Source organism: Rhinolophus hipposideros (genome assembly GCF_964194185.1).
Source record: "Rhinolophus hipposideros genome assembly, chromosome: 2".
Classification (NCBI taxonomy): Eukaryota; Metazoa; Chordata; class Mammalia; order Chiroptera; family Rhinolophidae; genus Rhinolophus; species Rhinolophus hipposideros.
In genome coordinates this window covers 51,794,929-51,820,291 of record NC_138048.1, presented here as the reverse complement: position 1 = coordinate 51,820,291, position 25,363 = coordinate 51,794,929, and the positions used below count along the sequence as shown (strand labels likewise).

At 37.7% G+C, this 25,363-nt stretch overlaps 1 protein-coding gene across 1 annotated transcript; it reads left to right on the top strand.

Annotated features, from left to right (window-relative positions):
- Positions 1–640: 640 nt before the first annotated feature.
- On the top strand, positions 641–25,136 carry DYNLT2B (dynein light chain Tctex-type 2B). Its single transcript, XM_081078185.1, has 5 exons — positions 641–946; positions 3,465–3,598; positions 6,840–6,909; positions 20,973–21,036; positions 23,514–25,136. Exons 1-5 carry the CDS (start codon positions 816–818, stop codon positions 23,559–23,561), a joined length of 447 nt encoding a protein of 148 aa, XP_080934311.1. The 5' UTR covers positions 641–815; the 3' UTR covers positions 23,562–25,136.
- The last annotated feature ends 227 nt before the right edge of the window (positions 25,137–25,363 follow it).

Below are 25,363 nucleotides of genomic sequence, written 5' to 3'. Positions count from 1 at the left end.
AGGAACAGAAACTGGTGCTATCAGCAGGCAATGCACCCTAAGTCTGCTCCTTCTGACTTTTGCACAGGAGCAGGGTGTGGGTGAGGCTGGAGGAACTGTAGGTTGACAGTTATGGATTAGAGCAGGGCACTGCAAACCTTTTCTGTAAAGGGTCAGATAATATTTTAGACTTTGAGGGCCATAAGGCCTCTGTTGCAACTGCTCAATTCTGCCAACAGGACAAAAGCAGCCATAGACAACATATAAGCGAGCATGGATACGATACAATAAAACTTTATTGCTGGATACTAAAGTTTTAATTTCCAGTAATTTTCACCTGTCGTGAAATATTCTTCTTTTGATATTTTTCATTTAAAAATGTAAAACGTGTTCACAAGTCCTACAAAACAGGATAAAGGCTGGATTTGGCCCGCGGGTCAGTTTGAAGACCCTTTAGAATTTCCAGCCTGCTGTTCACTAACTGTGTATCTTTGGACCTCAACGGGCCTCAGGTTCCGTGTGAATTTCTTAAGATTGTAGGGCGGTTGCTAAGAGCTAGCGTATTAAGTTGTTTCGTAAACCAGGCAGACATACATCCAGTTTGGCCCAAGTGACCATCGCTCCCGCTCGCCTGAATCCCGCCCAGCAGCGGTGCGCACGCGCGGGAGAGGGCGGCGAGAGCCCGCGGAGGAGGGCGGGCGGCTCCGCGGGGAGCGCGCGGCCGCGTCGCGTCAGGGCCACGGGCCGCCCTGTTGCCCTGACTACGGGTTCCCAGTGCCTTGCCGCCGTCCGCCTGGCCTTCATCACGAGATACACTAGGCCAAGAAGTCCCGGCGATGGCTTCGTCCATCCGTCAGTCCATTTCTATGGGCGCGCGCTACTCTATGGCCGACGGGGTGCCTGAGACTGAGAAGACCTCAAGGGAGTCCGACAACACCTATATTCTGCGGCCCATTTTCCAGCAAAGGCGGGTAGCAGACGGGTTGTGGCAGGGACGACCTGCGGGTCTGTGGGTCAGGCAGGCAGAGATCGCCTGGCAACTCGGGGGTAGTTGCCCCCGGGTAGGTAGTGCGGGGGACTGACAGAGTGGGGCGGGGCGGGGCTGGGGCGCGGGGGCGGGGCTGGGGCGCGGGGGCGGGGCTGGGGCGGACGGGGCGGGGCTGGGGCGCGGGGGGCGGGGCTGGGCGGACGGGGCGGGGCTGGAGAGGGAGGAGCGAGTCGGGAAAGAGGGGTGCTGTTCTTGGGCTTTCAGCTGCAGGGGGCAGCAGAGGACCCGTCCTGCCACTGCGGTTTTAAAGCGCCTGGAGCGCCTAAGGCTAACGCAGTGGGGGTGGTTGGCTCTTGGAGGTTGCGGACGTGGGCACCCAGGAAAAAGGAGAGGGATAGAATGGACAGAGGAACAGAAAGCCAAGCGCATTGCGTCGAATGTCATTCGGTCGTGGTCGAGGGTTACTGTGTGCGTACACGTGCCAGAATATGCTTACTCCTCTGCAGGGCAGGGGACCTGTAGGTATACAAAGCTTTAACAAGGTAGTGTATAAAGGCCCTTGGCCTGTCACCCTGATACCTTCCTAAAATTAAGGCACACAGTGCAGAGGACAGCCTGCGAGGCCTGTAGGATACCTCACTAACTTCATTTTCACAAGGTAAACAAAATTTTAAATGAAAGATTTCCCAAGCTCCTCCTCTGCTGTTTGAAACCAGATTGCTGAATCAAATGGTTGGCTAATACTGGAAGCCAGAAATTTTGGTTGTAAAGTAATAAAAATTTTCATGCAGCGGTTTTCTGGTGGATAGGATGGACATAAAAGAAGATATGTTCAGTTATCTTGGTAAAGGAGTCGAAATGCATAGAATGCCATTCACCTGTGTTTCTACTTTAAATAGTGCAGAACATGATTCACAACAAATATATATTATGTAGGAATAATCCTGTGAAATTATTTGTGACTTGTTTGAAGATACAGTACATATGTACATAGGTAGACCACATTTTGAACAGATCAAATCCTGGAAATTTGTCAATAATTCTAAAGTTCTTCTGTGAGAGTAAGCAGGAAGAGACCAAAGAAAATACTGTTAAAAAGCAGTAAGGGGTCACTAGTACTACCAAATATTAAACCATATTATCAACTCAAAACTTAAACATTTTGGTAACTGCACATGACAGACAAATCGTCTGATAGACTCTATAGCTCAGAAAAGGAACTTGTGTAGTAATATATAGTAAATACAACTAAAATGCTAATGGTATTGCTAGGGTGGTGAAAAATTAGACTTTATTTTTCTCTGTCTTCATATTCAGTAATCCATTTCTTCAAAAAATATTGTCTACTATGTGCTGGGTGCTATTCTAGGTAATGGGGATATAACAGTGAACAAAGATAAAAATCCCTGCCCTCCTGGAAATTATGGTCTTGCTGGGTAAAAGGACAACAAACAAGATAAATACATACGTAAACTATGTAGTATGTCAGATAGTAGTAAGTACCAGGAAGGGAGATATAAAGTGATGTGGTAGGAGGGTGGTTTGAAGTTTTAGAAAAGGTGGCTAGGAAAGTGACTTTTGAATAAAGACTTGAAAGAAGTGATGCAGCTAGCTATGCATAAAGGGAGGAATTGAACTTCAGGCAGAGGTTAACAAGTGCAGAAGCACTGAGATTTGCATGCCTGGTGTTGTTAAAGAACACAGGGACGGCCTGTGGGGAGTGAGTGGCGAGAAGCAGGGGGAAAGTAGTAGGAAACCAAATCAGAGAGTTTTAGGATAGACCATATGGGACCTTGCAAGTCGCAGTTAGGATGTTGATTTTACTCGGAGTGAGCTGGGAAATATGTGGGGTATTTTGCATAAAGGAGTGTTAGAATCAGACATACAGTTTAACAGGACCAGTCTAGTTGCTATGGTGAGAACAGGATTTGGGGACAAAGGCAGACCCAGAGAGACTTATTTGTTAGGAGGCCGTTGTAATCCAAGCAAGAAGTAATGGTAGCTTGTAGCAAGGTTGGTGAGAGTGATTGAATTCTAGACTATTTTGATGGTAGAACTGATAAGATTTGCTCATGAATGGGCTGAGGGCTGTGAGTGAGAATGGCAACAAGACTGATACCAAAGTTTTTGGCTAGAGCAACTGGAAGAATGCAGTTACCATTGACTGAGATGGAGGGCCCACTGCAGGAAGACAGTTTTGGGGAAAGCAGATGATCAGAAGCTCAGTGTTGGATGTATTCAATTAGAGTTGCCTACTATACAACCAGATGGAATATGTGTTGGAATATGTGGTCTGAAATGCAGGGGAGAGTTCCAAGCTGGAGATAAAAATTTGGAATATGACTTGTTTCCTTAATTTGTTTTTATTTTATAATAAACAATACGAAAAAGAAGAATTAAATAGTTCTAATGACAAAGGAGCTGGGAGAAGTTGAACTGTGAAGGTAAGTTTGGGTTTTGGAATTACCAGTTAGATGTTTTGAACTCTTTCATTCAGGTTCAGACCCTCTGTGATTAAAGACTGTATCCATGCTGTGCTCAAGGAAGAACTGGCAAACGCTGAATACTCTCCAGAAGAAATGCCTCAGCTCACAAAACGTTTATCAGAAAATATTAAAGATAAATTAAAAGGTAATAGTAGTGATCATTGGAAACAATTTGTTCCCTTCAAACATTCGGTTCTACCCATTTGTCAACCTTCCCCATCTTTAAACAAGGAATATAAGCCATGGATACTATTGAAGACAAATTTCTCTTTAATGTCTAGTTTTCTTAATTATTTGGTAACTTTTATTCATGTAAGTTTTTGCAGATGGTGGGAAAGAGTAAAGATGTGAAATAAAACATTGTATGGAACTATCCAGGAAATCAGAGTATGTAGAATGACCAGGAAGTATAGGGGCTCCTTACCCCCATAATTCTTGGCTGTTTTTCCCACCAAGATATCAAGTCCTCAGCTTACTATTCAGTACCCGTTCAATCTGACCTCAGTCCATCTCTCCAGCTGAATCGTTACTACTTGTCCTATTCAACCCTTCACTCCTACCAAACTCTTCAAGTGCAGAGCAGATGTTGTGCTTTTCCGTCCGGTTCTTTATGTTTCTCTGTCTCTCTTTTATTAATAATGTTTTACCATCTGAAAACTCCTCTCTTTCTATCTCCTCTTTTTAAAATACTTTTTGAGGGAAGAAATATCTCTGTAATAATAATACATTTTCATTGTAATAAACCTGGACAATACAGTAGTTTCTCCTTATCTGTGGGGATACATTCTAAGATCCCCTGTGGATTCCCGAAACCATGGATAGTACTGAACCCTATATACACTATGTTTTTTTCCTATGCATACATACTTATGATAAAGTATAATTTATAAATTAGGCACAGTAAGAGGAACAATAATAACTAATAATAAAATAGGACAGTTATTACAATGTATTGTAATAAAAGTTATGTGAATGTGGTCTCTCAAAATGTCTTACTGTGCTGTACTTAACTTTTTCATGTCAAAGAAGCACATTATGGTTATTCTTTGGCATATCTGAATTGCTAGCATCACTACTTGGTGCTTTGGGGCCACATTAAGTAAAATAAGAATTGCTTGAACATAAGCACTTAAATACAGTAACAGTCGCTCTGACAACTGAGACAGCTACTAAGTGACTAATGGGTGGATACACTGGACAAAGGAATGATTCACGGTGTGGGTGGGACTGAGTGGGTCCTTGTGAAATTTCAGTATGCTATTCAGAATGGTCCACAACTTTAAACTTACGAATTGTTTATTTCTAGAATTTGCCATTTGACCACAGGAAATTGAAACTGGGGAAAGCAAAACCACAGATGAGGGAACTAATGTACACATAAAGTGTTTTTTTTAATTATATAAAATTTAATTACCTCAAAGTAGTTACTATTTAATATTCTGGTGTGTTTTCTTCTTTTCTTAATGTCTTAATTTTTAGAAATAAAAAAAAAGTATAAAGAAGAAAATAGCTATTCTATGTATTTTCATCACCCAAATGAACTGTTAGTATATTAGCATTTTTATTTTGAGGCTTTTAAATGAAAGTTCACTGTTAAAATTATTGTAAAAATATGCATGCTCGTTTAAAAAATTTTAAACAATTTAGAAAAATAAAATCAGAAAAATCACCCCAAATGCTACCCATAAATAATCATTAATATTAGGTGAATATCATACCAGAGCTCTTTTCTATGTATGATACAGATAGATAAATACTTTAATAACAATGGAATATTATAGACCTATTTCCCATAATGGGTATGGCATTCATTCTATATTTAAATGGAATGATTTCTCATTATTTAGTCCTTTTACCATTGCTGAGTTCTATATTTTGGTTCAGGGCTTACCTGACAAGATTTTGTTACAAGTCTTTTTAGGAAGGGCTCAGAAATGCTATATTCCATGGATTCTTTCATGTTTGAGAATACCTTTAAACCAGAATATATTTTGGATGAATATAATATTTTGAGGTAATTATTTTTTTGAAAATCTTAATAGAGTTTGCTTCGTTGTCTTCTAGCATAGAATTTTACTGTGGAGAAATCTGAGGTCAGTCTGAAGTTCTCTGCATAGGGAATTTGATCCTTCATCTTGATACTCAATAGCTTTTCTAGGGTATAGCTTGGTAGTGAGCATTCAAAAACCTGTAGATTTTATTTTTCCACATCAGGGAAATTTCCTGTACCTCTGAATACATTTCTTCTTCAGGACATCAAATATTGATATGTTGAATCATCTGTGTCTTCTGTATCTTTGGCTTTCCTCTGTGGTAATTTCTCCCTTTTTCTTTGATGTCTACTTGTCATTATCTTAAGCCAGTAATTCAGTTTTCATTTGTGTCTGATTTGTCTCTTGCCATTTTAAATTTATTAGTTCTGCATTGCTATTGTGTGGGTATTCAGTTTGTTTTCTAGGGCTTTCATCTCCCTTTTCATCTTTCTATTGTTTTATAATCTGATTGAGTTCTTATTTCATTGAATTTATGAGCTTATGTTGTTCTACATTGTGACTCAGTTGTGAGGAATTGCTCTTTGTTCCTTGATTTACATTATCTCCTAGGTTGAGTTTTTTTTCTTTTAAACGGTACATTTCTTTCTTTCTTGGTAGTCTTTTGTTTCTGCTGTTGCACTTGTGCATATTGCCATTCAGCTTTTTTTTAAATTTTGCTTTTATATAGTGTGATTTTATTTTTACTCTCCTTCCACTTTGCCTGTGACTTTTTATTTTTCTCTCAGAACTATGACTTAAGGGCTGAGTGTTTAATATTCTAGCCACAATTCTAAGGCATGGGTATGAGAAAAGGAGGAAGTGACGTGGGTAGAGAAAGGAGGAAGCTCAGCTAAGCTGTATGCTGTGATTTTAAAAAATAACTTGAGCTGTCATCTTCTGAGATTTTGTTAAGTTTCCTGAATTAGGGTTCATGTCCCACATGAGTGCGTACCTGTAGTGTTTGGATTGTTTGCCTAATTTACTGTATAACCGTGAAGTGTTTACTTTCATCAAGGAAAGTTGGCTGTGTTTCACGTTTGCCCATTTCACATTTTTGTTGTTATTGTTTCCACGATTCCCTGGTCATAAAAGGGGGAACATAAGGATACTCAGTTTTCTTCTCTCCAGATTTGTTGTTAGTGAGAAATTTCAGGATTTTGATTGTCTAAGGTCACACACTAAGTTTACAGTTAAGGTTTGTCCTCAAGTCTGACTCCTAAGCTTATTATAATCATACTCAGTAAGTGCTTATAGACTGAATGCTTATGGCCATTTCTAAGCAAATTTGCCTTCATTAAGTAGTTTTACCATATATTTGCTTATTGATAACTATCTCATTTTTTTTCTTTCTAGAAATGGGATTTGACCGATATAAAATGGTGGTGCAAGTAATGATTGGAGAACAAAGAGGTGAAGGAGTATTGTGAGTAGTTGTTTTTCTTCTTATGTTTCTTATTAGGTATTCATCTTCTTGATGATTCAGTAAGATTGTGTCTTGTCAAAAGTCAGAGGAAAGAACTCTGTGAACCCGAGTGATCCTGGTACTGAAACATGAGGTTGACAGTCTTGGTGAGCTCCATGGGGTAATTCTTCACAGTATCTGTAGGCTAATATATGTTCCCAAAGAAAATAAGATATTATGTATATATCTGTCCTCCCACATTCCTTGTTGCCCAGTTTTCGGTCCTACCATTCTCCTAAACTGATTTCTTTAAAATTATCTGAGACTTCCTTATTAGTAACCTAATAGCTTCTTCATAGCTCTTGTCATTGGCCCGGGCTTCTATTTCTTAAAATTCACTCTGGCTTTATTGGCCCTGATGTGACTTATCTAACTTGTTTCTCTCTTGTTTGTCCAACTGATTATTCTCTACTTCACTGGTTTCTCTTTGTCTCCTACATTCCCAGCTGTGAGCTTTCTTCAAGGCTTTCTTCTGCTCTTCTGCTCTTCTCTGTGCTTTTTCAATGAGCTCATTTATTCTCATGACCTCAAACTGTCATTCTTGTGTTGGTGAGTTCAAAATCTGTACTTCTTGTCTTTTCCTATGCTCAAGTGTTAATCGCCTGTTTCCGTTTGTAACCAGTGCCTAGTATAGTATTCTGTAAGAAAGTACTAAAATACTTGTTGAGTGAATTTAAAAAATACCTTGTAGATAATGTCACTAAGAATTTTCACTATAGAATGTTAGATTTGAAAGGGACTACACGTATTTTCTAGTGTGTAGTCCCCTTGTTTATAATGACACTTATGAGGTTCAGCATGATTTGCTCGAAATTATAGATATGGCTTGTGTCAGGGTCACTAATAGAATCCAGCCTTCTGACTCCCACCATAGTATTCTTCACCATGGTATCCTCTGCCATTTGGTTGAAAGGGTTCAGGAGATTTCCTCACCACAGAGAGCCTAAGAAATACTTTACTATTCTGTCACCTCATATTCAACATGTTCAGAATTCCGAATTTCTTCCTCTCCTTACATCAGCCTGTCATTTTAATTTCTCTGTCTCTCACAGTATTACCAAGGTTTTACTGACTCAAGCTTAAAATCTTGGAGTCTTCTTTTATCTTATTTAGTCATTACTCTCTCCCATTGCATGTATTGTAATCTGGATGTCAGGGTTACTTAGCAGCCCCTTATTAGCACTTCTTGACACTCTCTGATCTGTCTGCTCTACAGTTCATTTTGCATATTAGACTGTCTTCCAGGAGTACACCTCACTTTCTTTCCATAAACTCTTGAGTTTATTGCAAAACCTGTCAAGTATAAACTCCTTAAACTGACCTGGTTAAATGTGATTAAGCCAAACTCTAAAACATGGCACCCAAGGCCTCCCCTACCCCATTTTAAAATTTTTATCGTCTAAAGTTTCAAACATATGCAAAAGTATAGAAACTAAGGAATTCCCATGGAACTACTGTGCTTCTCTGAAAATAAAACCTAGCTGGACAATCAGCTCTAATGCATCTTTTGGAGCAAAAATTAATATAAGACCCGGTCTTATTTTACTGTAAGACCGGGTATAGTATAGTATAATATAATATAATACAATACAATATAATATTGGGTATAATATAATATAACATAATATAATATAATACCAGGTTATTAATTTTTGCTCCAAAAGACACATTAGAGCTGATTGTTCGGTTGGATCTTATTTTTTGGGAAACACGGTATTACCCAGATTCAAAGATTACCGACACATGTATTGTTTCATTTATACATCCACCTACTCTCCCTTCTCCCACCAGATTATTATGTTTTTATTTATTTATTGGGGTGACATTGGTTAATAATAATATATAGGTTTCAAGTGTACAGTTCTGTAATGCAGCATCTATTTATTGCATTGTGTGTTCACCATCCAAAGTCAAATCATACATCACCATATATTTGACTCTCTTTACCCTCATCTACCACTCCCTCCCTTAGTCTCTGGTAACTACTATATTGTTGTCTGTATCTATGAGTTTTTGTTTGTCTCGTTTGTTGCTTTCAGTTTTATATCCCACATATGAATGAAATCGTATCGTTTTTGACATTTTCTGTCTGACTTGTTTCACTCAGCATGATAATATCAAGATCCATTTATGGTGTCGCAAATGACAGTATTTCATCTTTTTTATGGCTGAGTAATATTCCATTGTATATATGTACCACGCCTTCTTGATCCAGTCATCACCAGTTGTTTCCATGTTTTAGCCACTGTGAATAATGCTGCAATGAACATAGAGGTACATATACATGTACAGATAAACGTTTTTATGCTTTTGGGGTAGATACCCATTAAAAGGATTGCTGGATCATATGGTAATTCTATTCTTAATTTTTTGAGGAAACTTTATACTGTTTTCTATAGTGGCTGTATCAATTTACATTCCCACCAGCAGTGTATGGGTTCCTTTTTCTCCACAACCTCTCCAACACTTGTTATTATTACTTGTCTTGTTGATAATAGTTATTCTATTAATAACAGGTGTGAGGTGGTGTCTTATTGCGGTTTTGATTTGCATTTCCCTAAGAGCTAGTGAAATTGAGGATCTTTTCATATATCTGTTGGCTGTTTGTATGTCTTCTTGGGAGAAGTGTCTTTTCAGGTCCTCTGCCCTTTTTCAATTGGATTGTTTTTATTGTTGTTGAGTTGTATGAGTTCTTTATATATTTTGGATATTAGCCCCTTATTGGAGGCATTGTTTACAAATATCTTCTCTCAGTCGGTTGGTTGCTTTTTTGTTTTGTTGAGGTTTCTTTTGCTGTGTAGAAGCTTTTTAGTTTGATATAATTCCATTCATTTATTTTTGCTTTTACTTCCCTTGCCTTTGAGGTCAAATTCATAAAATCCTCTCTGAATCCAAGGTCCATAAGTTTAGTACCTATGCTTTCCTTCTATGCAATTTATTGCTTCAGGTCTTACGTTTAGGTCTTTGATCCATTATGAGTTTATTTTGGTGTATGGTGACAGATAGCAGTCTCATTTCATTTTATTGCATGTGGCTTTCCAGTTTTTCCAGCACCATTTATTGAAGAGTCTTTCTTTTCTGCATTATATGTTTTTGGCTCCTTTGTTGAAAATTATTTGCCCATGTACATCTGGGTTTATTTCTGGGTTCTCAGTCTGTTCAATTGGTCTGTGTATCTGTTTTTCTGCCAATAACATGCAGTTTTGATTATTTTCACTTTGTAGTATAATTTGAAGTCAGGGAGTGTGATACTTCTGGCCTTGTTCTTTTTTTTTCAGGATTGCTTTGGCTATTTGGGTCTTTTGTGAGTCCATACATTCTGATGATTTTTCATTCCACTTCTTTAAAAAATGTCGTTGGGATTTTGGTGGGGATTGCATTAAATCTGTATATTGCTTTGGGTAATATGGCTATTTAACTATGTTGATTCTTTCAATCATGAACACAGAATATCTTTCCTTTTCTTTGTGTCTTAAATTTTTTAAATAATGTTTTGTACTTTTCAGTGTATAGGTCTTTCACATTCTATGTTAAGTTTATTTCTAGGTATTTTACTCTTTTTGTTGCAATTGCAGAAGGAATTGTTTTTTTCCATTTCTTTTTCTGAAATTTCATTGTTAGTATATAGGAACCACAACGGGTTTTTTTTACGTTGATTAGGTATCCTAAAACTTTATTGTATTTGTTTATTGTTTCTAACAGTTGTTTGGTGGAGTCTTTAGGGTTTTCTATATAAAGAATCATACCATATGTAAAAAGTGACAATTTGACCTCTTCATTCCTAATCTGGATGCCTTTTATTTCTTTCTCTTGCCTGATTGCTCTGGCGAGGACTTCCACATTGTGTTGAATAACAGTGGTGATGGGGGGCATCACTGTCGTGTTCCTGATCTTAGAGGAAAAACTTTCACTTTCTCACCATTATGTGTGATAATAGCTTTGGGTTTGTGATATATGGCCTTTAGTATGTTGAGGTACTTTCCTTCTGTACCTTTTATTAACTGTTTTAATTATAAATGGATGTTGTATCTTGTCAAGTGCTTTTTCTGCATCTATTGATATGATCATATGATTTTCATCCTTTATTTTGTTTATGTGGTGTATCACATTGATTGATTTGTGTATGATGAACCATCCTTGCACCCCTGGAATGAACCCCACTTGATCGTGATGTATGATCTTTTTGATGTATTCAATTTGCTAGTATTTTGTTTAGGATTTTTGCATCTATATTAATCAGAGATATTGGTCTGTAGTTTTTTTTTATGTGTTATCCTTATCAGGTTTTGGTACCAGGATAATGTTGGCCTCATAAAATGAGTTAGGAAGTATTGCCTCTTCTTCAGTGTTTTGGAAGAGTTTGAGAAGGACAGGTATTACATCATCTTTGAATGTTTGGTAGAATTCATTAGTGAAGCCATCTGGTCCTGGACTTTTGCTTTTGGGGAGGTTTTTTATGATTGTTTCAATTTCCTTACGTTGATCATTCTATTTAGATTTTCCAGTCTTAGTGATTCAGTCTAGGAAGGTTATATATGTCTAAGAACTTCTCCATTTCTTCTAGGTTATTGAATTTGGTGGCATATAGTCTTTCATAGTATTCTTATATGATCCTTTGTATTTCTTTGGTATTTGTTGTAACTTCTCCTCTTTCATTTCTGATTTTATTTGTGTTTTTTCTCTTTTTTCCTTAGTGAGTCTAGCCAAGGGTTTGTCAATTTTTTTTTTTTTAAGATTTTATTGGGGAATGGGAACAGGACTTTATTGTGGAACAGTGTGTATTTCCAGGCTTTTTTTACAAGTCAAGTTGTTGTCCTTTCAATCTTAGTTGTGGAGGGTGCAGCTCAGCTCCAGGTCCAGCCGCCGCTCCTAGTTGCAGGGGGGCACAGCCCACCATCCCTTGCGGGAGTCAAAGCAGCAACCCTGTGGTTGAGAGGACACACTCCAACCAACTGAGCCATCTGGGAGCTCAGAGGCAGCTCAGCTCAAGGTGCCATGTTCAGTTTTAGTTGCAGGGGGTGCTGCCCACCATCCCTTATGGGACTCGAGGAATTGAACTGGCAGCCTTGTGGTTGAGAGCCCAAGCTCCAGCCAACTGAGCAGAGGCAGCTCAGCTCAAGGTGCTGTGTTCAATCTTAGTTGCAGGGGGTGGAGCCCACCATCCCTTGCGGGACTCGAGGAATTGAACTGGCAACCTTGTGGTTGAGAGCCCACTGGCCCATGTGGGAATCGAACTGGCAGCCTTCAGAGTTAGGAGCACGGAGCCATAACCGACTGAGCCACCGGGCCGGCCGGGTTTGTCAATTTTATTAATGTTTTCAAAGAACCAGCTCTTTGTTGCGTTGTTTATATTGTCTTTTCTCTATTTCATTTAATTCTGCTCTAATTTTTATTATTTCCTATTTCTGCTGACTTTGGGCTTCATTTGTTCTTATTTTTCTAGTTCTTTAAGATGTAATATTAGGTTGTTTATTTGAGATTTTTCTTGTGTCTTGAGATAGGTCAGTAATGATATAAACTTTCCTCTTATTACTGCTTTGGCTGCATCCCAAAAGTTTTGCTATGTTGTATTTCATTCTCATTTATTTCTATGTGTCTTTTGATCTCTCCTTTTATTTCTTCTTTAACCAGTTGTTCTTTAGTAGCATGTTATTTAATGTCCACATATTTGTGTTTTTTCCTGTTTTGTTTTTGCAGTTGATCTCCAATTTCAAAGCATTGTGGTCAGAAAATATGCTTTGTATGATTTCAATCTTCTTATATTTGTTGAGGCTAGTTTTGTGTACAAACATATTGTCTATTATTGAGAATGTTTGATGTGCACTAGAGAAGAATGTATACATTCCCACCAGATTATTTTGAAGCTCATTCCAGTGATTATACCATTTCATCTGTAAATACAGCAATATATATCTCTAAACTATAAGGACCTTTTTAACATAATAAAGTATCATCACATTGAAATATTGTCAATTCTTAATATTATAAAATATTAAGTTAGTATTCAAATTTTCCCAGTTGTTTTGTTTTGTATGTGTGTGTTTGTATGTGTATATACATATATAAATACATATATATTTATATATATGTATATGCATATACATACATATAAGCACACATATATATATATTTACAATTTGTTCAACATAGGATCCAGACAAAGTCCACACATTGTATTTGGTTGATAACATCTGTTAAATTTTTAAAAATACATAATTTATCTCCTTCTTTTATCTATCTATCTGTCTGTCTGTCTGTCTGTCTGTCTATCTATCTATCATCTATCTTTCTTTCTATCTATCTATCTTGCCATTTATTTGTTGAACAGATTGGGTTGTCTGTTCTATAGAGTGTCTTATATTGTGGCATTTGCTGATTGTAGTTCCCTTGTATTGTTTATCACGTCTTCTATTTCCTGTATTTCTTTTAAATAAGTGGTTAGATCTAGTCTTAATCAGTCAGAGTTTTGAGTTTTTGGCAAGAATATTACATAGGTGTTTAGTTTACATCCTATTGCATCTCATCAGGAGGCACGAAATATCTGGTTGTCTCTTTTTTTAATTACGATTGATCATGTGTCACCCCAATAAACTTGACTTTAAAAAAAGATTGATTATGGAGTTCAGATATTGTCGAATAGATCCATCTATTATAAAGTTCCCTATCAACTTTACCATTAATGTATTTGGCATCCTATCCTAGATTCATTATTCATCAGAGTTATAAAATGGGGATCTTATAATTCTACTATTGTTCTTTATTTATTAGCTGGAATTCTATTAAGAATGAGGTGTGTTTTTTTTCCCAACTCTTTCATTACAATGAGTTATGACTTACACAGAAAAGGAAGGATAAATTTACCAATTTTCAGAATAATGCATTCCATAGTATCCTACAAAGGTTACCAATTATTTTTTTTATGTCTATGAACCTATGGTTTTAACTATATTTGATGTTTTTAAATCCATTGTAGTTATCCTTATTGATGCTCTAATTTTCCCATCTTTGGCCATTGGTAGTTTTTTCATGTTAACTTCTCATTCTTTTTGTTTCTTTTCTTTATTCCTTTTTCCCCTTTTCTTGTTTCTTTCTCTCTCTCTCTCCCTCTCCCTCTCCCTCTCCCTCCCTCTCTCTGTCTCTCCCTCTCCCTCTCCCTCTCCCTCTCCCTCTCCCTCTCCCTCTCCCTCTCCCTCTCCCTCTCCCTCTCCCTCTCCCTCTCCCTCTCCCTCTCCCTCTCCCTCTCCCTCTCCCTCTCCCTCTCCCTCTCCCTCTCCCTCTCCCTCTCTTTCTTTCAAAAAACAGAAGGCTAATTTCTTTTCATGAAACACACCACGCCAGGTAGGAGTCCAAGCCTGGTGTGGTGACTCACTGGTGTCAAGGACATAGGCGCTTATGTCTTGTTGCTCTGCTGTGTCCTCATTTGCATTGCTGAAGATGGCTCAGTACTACACTTACATTCCTTAAAGGAAAAAGAAGGAAAGTGTATGTGCCATTTCATTTTCAGCACTTTAAAGATGTGATCCGTTGTCTTCTGCTTTCCATTGTTTCTGTTGAGAAGTCAGCTATAAGTCTGGTCAGTGTTCCTTTTGAGGGATGTGTCTTTTTTTCCTAGCCACATTAAAATGTTTTTCTCACTGTCTTATTACTCTGATGTGTATGATTTTCTTTGTATTCATTCTTCTCGGTGTTCTCAGAGCCCCTTGAATCTGTGGGCTCTTGAATCTATTCTGTATCAGCTTGGGAAAATTCTTAGTGTGTGGACAGAGTTGACTCCATCTTGAAAAACTGACTGCATGTTGAAGCTAATCCATCAGCTTAACTTCTGAGTGAATGAACCTGGACCATTGACCCCACCTACCCTTTTCCCCCGTGGACTCTGGAATGTGTACAGAGGTTTCAGGGTAGCTGTGCAGTTTCTATTACTTCTTCTGGGGTAAGGAGCTCTAGATGTTATTGATCTCTTAGGTCACTCTGGTGCCAGAGTCTGCTGGTATCTGGCTCCTTTGTTTTCCCTGAACATGCACGCAGTCCTTTGGGAGCACATAGGTCTATTTCTGAGTGGGGATGAAAGAGGGTGGTCTAGAAGGGGAAAGATGGAGAGCTCACCGTCTTGTAGCCACCCAAGACAAGCATTTCCTGTACATAAGTTCCCTTAAATCCATTAACCAACAAATTGGACTTGTCTAGTTCTTTGGTCTGTTTGCCCCTTCAGCATTTGGGGGCTGCTTTTCATACACTGTCTTTTCATGGGACATTTAGCCATTATCTTTTTAAAAAAATAAACTTGCTATTTTAGAATAGTTTTAGATTTGTGGAAAAGTTGCAGAGATAGTACAGAGAGTTCCCACACACTCCATATCTAGTTTCCTCTCTCATTAACCTCTTACATTAGTATCATACATTTGTCACAACTAATGAATCAATATTGACACAGTATTATTAACTAAAGTTCATACTTTATTCATATTTCTTTAGTTTTTATCTAATGTCCTAATGTTCTAAGATCTTATCTAGGATATCAAATTACATGTCTCTTTAGGCTCCTCTTAGCTGTGACAGCTACTCAGACTCTCCTTGGTTTTGATGACCTCAACAGTTTGAGAATTACTGGTTAGGTATTTTGTAGAATGTCCCTCAATTGGGATTTGTCGGCTCATGGTTAGTCTGGACTTAGAGGTTTTGGGGATGAAGATTACAGAGGTAAAGTGCTGTTCTCATCATATCATATCAGAGTACATATTATTAACATGACATATTACCATTGATGTTAACTTTGATCACCTGCTTAAGGTTTAGGTTTTCTACTGTAAAGTAACTCTTTCTCCCCCTTTCATACTGTACTCTGGAAAAAAATCACTATGTGAAGCCCACACTTACGGAGCATGGAGTTATGCTCCACCTCCTTGAGGGCAGAGTATCTGTATAAATTATTTGGAATTTTTCAGCACAGATTTGTGCCTTATCATTTATTTATTTATTTATTCAGTCATTTGTTTCTCATGAATTTTTAGACTTTGTTTTATAATCTAGTACTACTTTATTTCATTACTCAAATTGTTCCAGTGTTGGCCATTTGAACTTTTTCGGTTGACTCCTTTCCCCGTTTGACATACTCTACTATTGTAGATTTTTTTGAGCACTTTCTTACTTATTGGTACTATGAGATGCTCCATCTTATTCATTCCTGCCCCAAGCTAGAATCAGCCATTTCTCCAAGGAGCCCTAATTCATTTTATTGGAAAATGGCATTAGAAACTAAGATCTGGGGACTAAGTATGGCCATTATCTTTGCTTTTCCTTCATTTGCTCTCTGTTTTTTAGACTCCAGTTACATATATGTAGATCTTTTTACTGTATTGCATGTCTTTTATGCTCTTGACTAAATTTTTATTTTTTCTCCCTGTGCTTCAGTTTGGATGTTTTTCTATTGAGCTGTCTTTCAGTTGACTAACCCTCTTTTTTGTTATGTCTAATCTGCTGTTAAACCCACCTACTGACTTTGTAATTTCAATTATATTTTTCAGGTCCAGAATTTTCATTTAATTCTTTTTTATAGATTCCAATGTTCTAGTGAAATTCTTTATTTTAAATCTATGTTCTTTATCCTCCTTCTCTCCTCCCTTTTTACATTTTGGTCATAGTAGTTATTGTTAACGTCTTTTCCTGCTTACTCTACCATCTAGATCATGTGTGAGTCTATTTCCATTCTTTTTTTTCTCTCTTGATAATCCTTCATATGGCTCTGTCTCCTGGCATGCCAAGTTTGAATCCTGGACATTGTGTTTAAAATATTATTTATAAAACCTCCAGATAATGTCACTTTTTCCCAAAGAGGGTTTACCATTTTCTTTGCTATTCGGGTAGAGTATGGGCTGCTTACTTTAATCCAATCAGGTACTGAGCTCAGTTGAAGTTGGGTTGCAGTTTTGATAATGCTCTCTCTATCTTCAGTTCACCCTTTTTTTTCTTGAATGTAATCCTCTAGATCTTTCAACTAACAACCTGAAGTGTTCATTGGAACCTCACCCCCAGTAAATACTGACTTTAGTCCTTGTTTCCTCAGCATAAAACTACTCTTCATTTCAGTCTTTTTCCTTAATGTATTTGTTTCCTATTGGTGCTGTAGCAAATTATAAACCAAGTGGCTTAAAATACCATACATATACTTTTACAGTTCTGGAGATTATAAATCCAAAATGGGTTTCATTGAGCTACAATCAAGGTATCAGCAGGACTATATTCCTTCTGGAGGCTCTAGGGGAGAATCCATTACCTTGCTTTGTCCAGCTTCTAGAAGCTGCCTGCATTTCTTAGCTCATAAACCTTTCCTCCATCTGCAAAACTAGCATATATCTTCAAATATCTCTTTGACTCTGACCTACCTGTCTCCCTCTTGCTTTTGTAAGGACCCTTACAAAATTACATTGAGCCCACCTGGGTAATGCAGGATAATCTCCCCATCCCAACATTTTTAACTTAATCATATGTCTGTAAAATCCTTTTTCCATGTAACATAACATATTCACAGGTTCTGGGGTTTAGGACAAAGACATATTTGGGCGGGGGGGCATTATTTTGCCCACCACACTTAAGTTTTTTAGGTTCCTGCTTACACAGTTTCAGAATTCAGCACATCTTGAGGGGAAACCTACCATGTAACATTAAGGCTCAGTTCTGCTCTCTTCTTTTTTATAGAGATCTTGGTCCTCCAGGTCTCCAATTTTATTTCCCTAGCCCAGAAAGACTGCCAGCAGTCCTGCTGGTTTATTTGTCCCTCAGTAATTGGTCCTCTACCTAGGCAAAACCCAGATTCTCTGCTGCTAGCCGTGTGCCCAGAGTTGGCAAATGCCCCACTGCAGAATACCAGTTTACCTCGTTGCAGTTCACCTCTCTGGAATTTTGGCTCTGATTCATTTTTTCGAGTTTTTCTAATTGATCTTGGTGGAAGCACTGACCTGCTACAAACTGTTGCATCATATTTCTTCTAAGTCCTTTTGACACAACTTTATAAATATATATCACTATATATATATTTAAATATAGCATTCTTTTTGATATAGCTCAGGGTTTTGATATGACTCAGATGTTTCGGGTTTATCTTATATGTTTCCAGCCCGAGGCCTGGAATTGGCCATTTATCCAAGTAGCTCTGGTTCTTTTTATTGGGAAATGGTATAAAGAGTCCTCTATCATTTGCACCTAGCACTCTGCTCACATATGATACTCAACAAATGTTCGTTAAATAAATTTTTATATTTATGTCTTCACTTGGTTCTACTCATCTTAACTACTACTTCTTTCAGTCTTCTTTGGCTTTTTTCTCCTCTCTAAATTCTCTAAATCTCTGTAGCACTTCTACAGATTTAGTTAAAATACTTTGCAACTTGGGGGCCGGCCCAGTGGTTCAGGCTGTTGGAGCTCCATGCTCCTAACTCCGAAGGCTGCTGGTTCAATTCCCACATGGGCCAGTGGGCTCTCAACCACAAGGCTGCCAGTTCAATTCCTCGAGTCCCGCAAGGGATGTTGGGCTCCGCCCCCTGCAACTAAGATTGAATACGGCACCTTGAGCTGAGCTGCTACTGAGCTCCCGGATGGCTCAGTTGGCTGGAGCATGGGTTCTCAGCCACAAGGTTGCCAGTTCGATTCCTCGAGTCCCGCAAGGGATGGTGGGCTGTGCCCCCTGCAACTAGACCTGGAGCTGAGCTGCGCCCTCCAACTAAGACTAAAAGGACAACAACTTGAAGCTGAACAGCACCCTCCACAACTAAGATTGAAAGGACAACAACTTGACTGGAAAAAAAGTCCTGGAAGTGCACACTCTTCCCCAATAAAGTCCTGTTCCCCTTCCCCCACTAAAATCTTTAAAAAAAAATACTTTGCAACTTAGACTTGGAGGCTGGGACTAGATAGACATTATAATCCCTTTTAATTTTAATAACCTATAAATTAACACCAATTATACATTCTTTTGATGTGTGTTTTTTTCCCCACTTAATTAAATTGAGATTTGAGGATAGAGCCAGATTTCACTCTTTCTGGACTTATGGTAGTTGCTAAATACTTGATTGATCAATTAAGTAGATTGATTTTATTACATATTGTTACTGTTGCAGCTTGGAAATAGGTGGAACTTTTTTGATTTAAGAATATGTGACATTATTAGGCTAGGGGGAACTCTTCTATGTAAAGCAAAAAAAAGCTCTCAAAAACGAACCAATATAATATGGTATGTGTACATCTTTCATTATAAACTTGAAGCTAAATTGCCTAGGTTCAAGTGAAGCTTTGTCAATATTTGAATGACCTTGAACAGTTTTCTTAATTTTTCTGATCCTCAGTTTTAATGTTTATTAAATGGGTATAATAATAGTACCTACCTTAGAGGATTGAGTTAATGCATTGTCATGCAGTGTCTCTGGTCCCACTTCTGCTCTCAGCGGGTGGACACAGAATATGGTGAGGCCAAAAAGGAACACCAATGGAGCCATAGATAGGGAGTCATACCACTATATTCTCCATGGCGGCTGGTCAAGACACAAAAGCAAACATCCGCCAGTACCCCAACAAGGGGTTTTCCTGCATCCCAGTCTCACTGGTGGCCGGGCGAGACATAGGAAGTAGGATCAACACGATCTGCAGTGTAATCCGCTTGCTAACCGCACTTGCTAGCCGCAATCTGCACCTGCTAGTTTAGCCACGGCAGTTATATTAGTGGCTAATGGCTCACTGGTTACAGCTGATGGGCAACTAGTCACAGCTGATGGCCATCCAATCACAGTTGATGGCCATTTACTACCTGAGCCAGCACCTTTCCATGTGTGGCCGAGAGCCTGGAAACTGCTCTCTGGGACTCTGTCCCCACATACATGTAAAGTAAAACATTTAGGGCAGAGGCTGGTACAAAGTAAACAAGCACTCAATAAATGTTATCAGTGAATCATATACATACATTTAACAAAAAATGTAAAATATCTGTAAATACTTTTTTTACTTAACATTGTGCACATCTTTTCATATTCTTGAAGTTTTTTTGTAAAAAATATCTTTAATGACTATATAGAAGTTCGTTGCCAACAAATACCCTAATTTCATTTACCAATTTACTGGGCATTTAAATTGTTCACATTTTTTAATTGGCTTTTATTTTAACTAACATTTTTTCTTATTCAAGAACTGGGAGAGGAGAATGGCCACATTGAGATTTTATTTTATTTTATTTTTATTTATTTTTTTAAATTGGGGAATATTGGGGAACAGTGTTTCTCCAGGGCCCATCAGCTCCAAGTTGCCATCCTTCAATCTAGTTGTGGAGGGCGCAGCTCAGCTCCAAGTCCAGTCACCGTTTTCAATCTTAGTTGCAGGGGGCGCAGCCCACCATCCCATGTGGGACTCAAACTGGCAACCTCGTTGTTGAGAGCTCGCGCTCTAACCTGCTGAGCCATCTGGCCATCCACACGTTGAGATTTTAGAAGTAGTATAGCATCCTTAGAGATAATACTGGATTTAGAATTAGTTAGAAGATTGAATTCTAGTTCATAGTCTGCCCCTATCTTTTTTAGGTTGGAGTAAATAATCAGTTGGATCCTTTCCAGAATTACCTTCTCATATTATTGTACAGGAATTAAGTCCATTTTAGTCTTAATTCTTAGGTATTATTTCCTCTAAAAGTCAAACACAAATATCTTAGCTGATTTAATCTATATAACAGAGCTTCCTGTCCAGAGTACCAAAGATCTCAAGGTAGTGACTCTTTTAGCCATTAGGCATCTAGTCAAAGTATGGGGCTGCTAGACCCCTGGGCTGGTCACCCCCAACTGCAAGCAGCCTAATCTATGACTCCAGACTCTTCTAGTTTACCCAGTATATTCTGCTGTACATATACAATTTTCTGTGTGTTATCCTGTGAATAGGTTTGAAAGTACTAATCTAAAAGAACGTGTCAAGGAAAACTTTTGCTGCTGGCAGATATATGTAGTTCAGATCCTTGCTATTTGTTGGTAAGTCTCCATTCTTTGACTTTTTAGCATGGCTGCTCGCTGTTTCTGGGATGCCGACACTGACAGCTATACCCATGATGTTTTCATGAATGTAAGTCTATTTGGAAACCTTTGCCTCTTTTCTAAGGACACGGGGGCATTCCAAATAAAATTAGTTAATATTTATTAAGATTATTAGTTTTAGATAATTATCTTAGACTCCTTCTGGATGAGATGATTTTCCTGTTCTTTTTTGTGTTACTAAAGCAGAAATCTAGTGTGCTGCTTATAAGCAAGGAAACTTGTTTGTATACAGGTGAAGTAACTCGTTACAAGTTTGAATGTGGGAATAGCATATTGTTAAATTAGTGCTAATAGACACATAGCACTTTGCTAAGTAGCAAAGACATTTGAGTGGCAGGGGTTCCATGAACAAAGTGATTTTCTTTCAGTAATAAAATTAATTTATCTTAGAGCTATTTCTCAAAACTGAGGAAAAACAAAGAGGAATTTTTAAAAAGAGTTTTCATTTAAACATTAGAAAGTTATTGGCATGAATGTTTTGTATATTTTAATCTCATGTTGTTATTTTATACTGGCTTCCAGGAATTATCCCCTCCTCTATCCAAATGCTCCCAGGTTGTAAATTAGTAGAGTCAAAATTAAGTATAGTAATGTAGAACAGAAACTGAATTGAGTGAATTAGGAGAAAAATTCCATTTCCAACTCTGTAATTTTCTAATTGATTGACTTTAGTTAAGTCATTGGACTTTTCTCTGATTGTGTCAGTAACGTTAGGAAACTGTACTAGATTTTTCCAAACACTGGCTGTGGCTGCCTAAGAATAATTTGAGGAACTTGTTTAAAACACAGATGCCAGGGCCCTATTCAAATAGATTCTAATCAAATAAGCCAGGGGTTGGATCAGTGAATCTGAATTTTTAAAAAAATTTCATCACATGATTATGCTTACTGCCAGTTTTGGAAGTTACTTATGTAGATGGTATCAAGGTACCTTTTAGCTTTAAAATTCTATGGTGCTACCAAAGTTTCATTTTATGCTCAGCTACCCTAGAGATCAAGGGCTGGACAATGGGAAGTATTATGTAAATCTTCATTTATAAACTCTTAGGGGTAAGGGTCAAGCTAAGGTGATGGTTTTTCCTGCTTGTTGAGGTTAAAAATGTATATTTCCCTGAGTCTTTATACAATACAATTCATTCATTCAACAGATAATTCTGAGCTCCTATTATGTGCCAACCTCTGTACTGGAGGTGCTAGGAATAAAATGATAAATAACACAGGCATGGTTTTTGTCTCTTGAGAGTTTATAAACCAGTAGGGGCCAGACAATACTCAAATTAAGAAACATGTAATATACAACTTTAGTTATCAATTATTACTTAAAAATTTCAGGATTGGGTTTTAGAACACAGGATTGGTGGGGGAGGTGTCTAAAAATCATATTTGAGAGCCTGGTCTAGGTTGATGAGTTAGTCTACTGTATCTTTACTACAGTTGGTTGAGTTGAGTGTTTATTTAGGTGTCATTTTCAGAATTTAAAGCACTTTACTATTTGGGAGATCCCAGGAAGACCCATAGAGGATGAAGAAATAAAGAGAGGGGAGAGAAAGGCATATGCTATTGAGCTGATAATTGCTGTGGATAACCGGGCTCAAGCCCGCTGGAGAACTCTGGGTGGCACTGTAGAACAGTGCCAATTCAAGTGGCGTCCACAGACCAGTGCTGTGAACCGTTTATTACAAGTCCTCCAGAAGATGAGTACATAAATTGAGTATAAGGGTTTAGAAACTCTTACATGAATTTGACAAAGTAATTTTATGTCCATTGACTCTAATAATAAAAAGGTTTAGGCTGTATTTGTATATTTCTTTATAATTTCATTTTCCTAGTTATTAATTGTTATTGTATTTTACAAAAGCATCAGTGCGTGAAGGAATGGAAATTAAAACAAAAACAAAAACAGGTCCCGCACCACAGATAGCACTGTTATAGAACACAGCTCACAGTTATCTCAGTCAAGGAGCCAGGGAACAGGGCTAACCAAAAAATTTTGCTTTTGGTTACTAATCAGGTACTTGAGTTCAGATTTTCTCCTATCACTGTCAAGCTGAAGGTGAGGTTGGTGGGTCAGGAGTTGTTCAGGCAGGTGGAACGCCTGTAAGAAGTACCTAAAAAGTGTTTTAACAAGTTTAACTGGGATCTGGAAAACATTTTGGGATTCTGAGCTAAAAGACGGACAAATGAATTTTATAAATTAAGAACAAAAATCCAGAGACCATTTCCCCATATTCAGAATTTATGACAAGGTGCTTATTTTTATTATCTGTGATACTATTATATAATATAGTTCTTTGGGTTAGGTAATGCATTTACTCTAAGAAACTCAAAGCATTTCATATATTATTTCTTTGATAAATCAGGAAAAATGGGAATACTTTTTTATGAACATGAATTACATAAAGTTCATTAGTTTGCATTTTATTTCTATATTCTGAAAATCTAACTTTACCCATCCTTACATTCTGGATTTGTGTATTTGTGTTTTCTGTTTTGTTTGTTTTTTAGGACAGTTTGTTCTGTGTTGTAGCAGCATTTGGCTGTTTCTACTATTGAATCTTTGAAAGCTGGGAAAAGATATGATCATGAAGAAATATGAACAACTTTTTTATATTGTTAAATATCTTGACAAAATAAAGATAATTTGGCAGCATGGCAACCAAGTCTGTTGAGTTCTAGGCCTTATGTTTTAATGTTTTGATTTTGTTATAGTATGTTCTTATTACATTTGGAAAGTAGAGGAAAAAGTAGGGGAAAATCCTTAAATAAATTGTTCTACATAACTAAATGTTTTGGTATATTTTCTACCAGTGTTTTTGTGTTTGCAGGGTTTAAAAGAAATCATATATACAATTTTGTAACCTGATTTTTCACTTCTCATAATGTCATGTGCAGTTTTAATGTCATTTTATTTGTATTATGATTTTCATAAACATAATTTAATATTTGCATATATTCCATTACGTTATACCATTGGTTATTTTTTGCCATGTCCTTATTGAGGGACTGATTATTTCTAAATTTTTAATATTATAAATAACACTGAGATGAATTTATTTGTGCATAAAGTTTTTTTCCTGCATTTTGAATTGTTGCCTTTAAATCTCACTCATTGTTTTTGCTCAGCTTTTGCCACGCTGCAGCTTACACAGCTTATTAGCTTAAACACGTATCTGTTTTTTCCAGGGTTTGTTCAGTGTCAGAATTTCTGACAAGGTCTGAGAGTTTCCAAGCTGCATGTGAAATTAGCCCTCCCTTAAGACTCTCCAAAATTATGTTGGTAACTATCCCAACTTCCATTGTCTTTGTAATGATGTTTTCCTTAGAATCTCTGGTGTCTTCTCCAGCTAGCTGTTCTTATTTGGATCACCTTAGTCTTTAGGCTGACAAGGAGAAAATTCTGAGATGTTCTAAATTAAATTATAGCAGCTAGAGAGTGAGAGAGACAGAACAGGTAGCCTGTTAATAGCTGTAGACTAGCTAACTAAAGACTACTCATATTCACATATGTGTGTTGGAACTTCCAGGTCGCTATTTCCATGATTATCCAAAAGAGAGAATAGTCAGCACCTTTGAACCCCAGGAGCGTCCACTTCTTGTCTGTGCATGAACCTTCTGGACTGTTGCCCACCAGTCCGAAGGAGTGGACGCTTCTTTCTTGTGGGTTCTGTGCTTATTCCCAGATCTGGCCCTGCTTCACCTTCTCCCACCCCCTTTGCCTATAGCTAATGTAAGAATTATTTCAGATGGCTCACATGTTCCGCCCCACCTCCACTCCCACACTTGATGTATAAAAAAAGTCTTTTCCTCCTAGCCATGCTGCTGCTGGTTTGGACTTCATGCCCCAAGACTGGTCTACTTGTTGGTTAGCATTTTTGGCTCAATAAAACCTTTCTTAAGAAAAAAACAAAAAAAAGACTTTCAGCTGTGGAAGTCAAATTTTTGTTTAACAGAGCCATGTTCAAATAATTATTTGACTCAAAAGGGAAAGTGTCACAGTTTAAATCCTTTTTCTCCCTGGAGGCTCCTCATGCATAAATTTATCCACCCTTTTCAAGTCAAGCATGTAGACAAAAATAAAAACGAATAATAAGAAAACACATTAAAAAGTTATTTTATATACTTCTTCCATAACAGTAAGTATCTACTTGCCTTACATCAGTGGACTCTAAAGAGACCCCTCCAGAGGTTCATTCTAGCAAAGGAAAAAGTTTCTCTTCACTAGACACCCTGCCATGTGATTTCCTACTACCAGTGGTCTCCCTTGAATCTGCTTGCTGACCTAAGAAACCTCTAAACCCATAGAGAATTTTTATGAATTTGAGCCAAACTGATGACATATGCCGGGGAGCAAGATC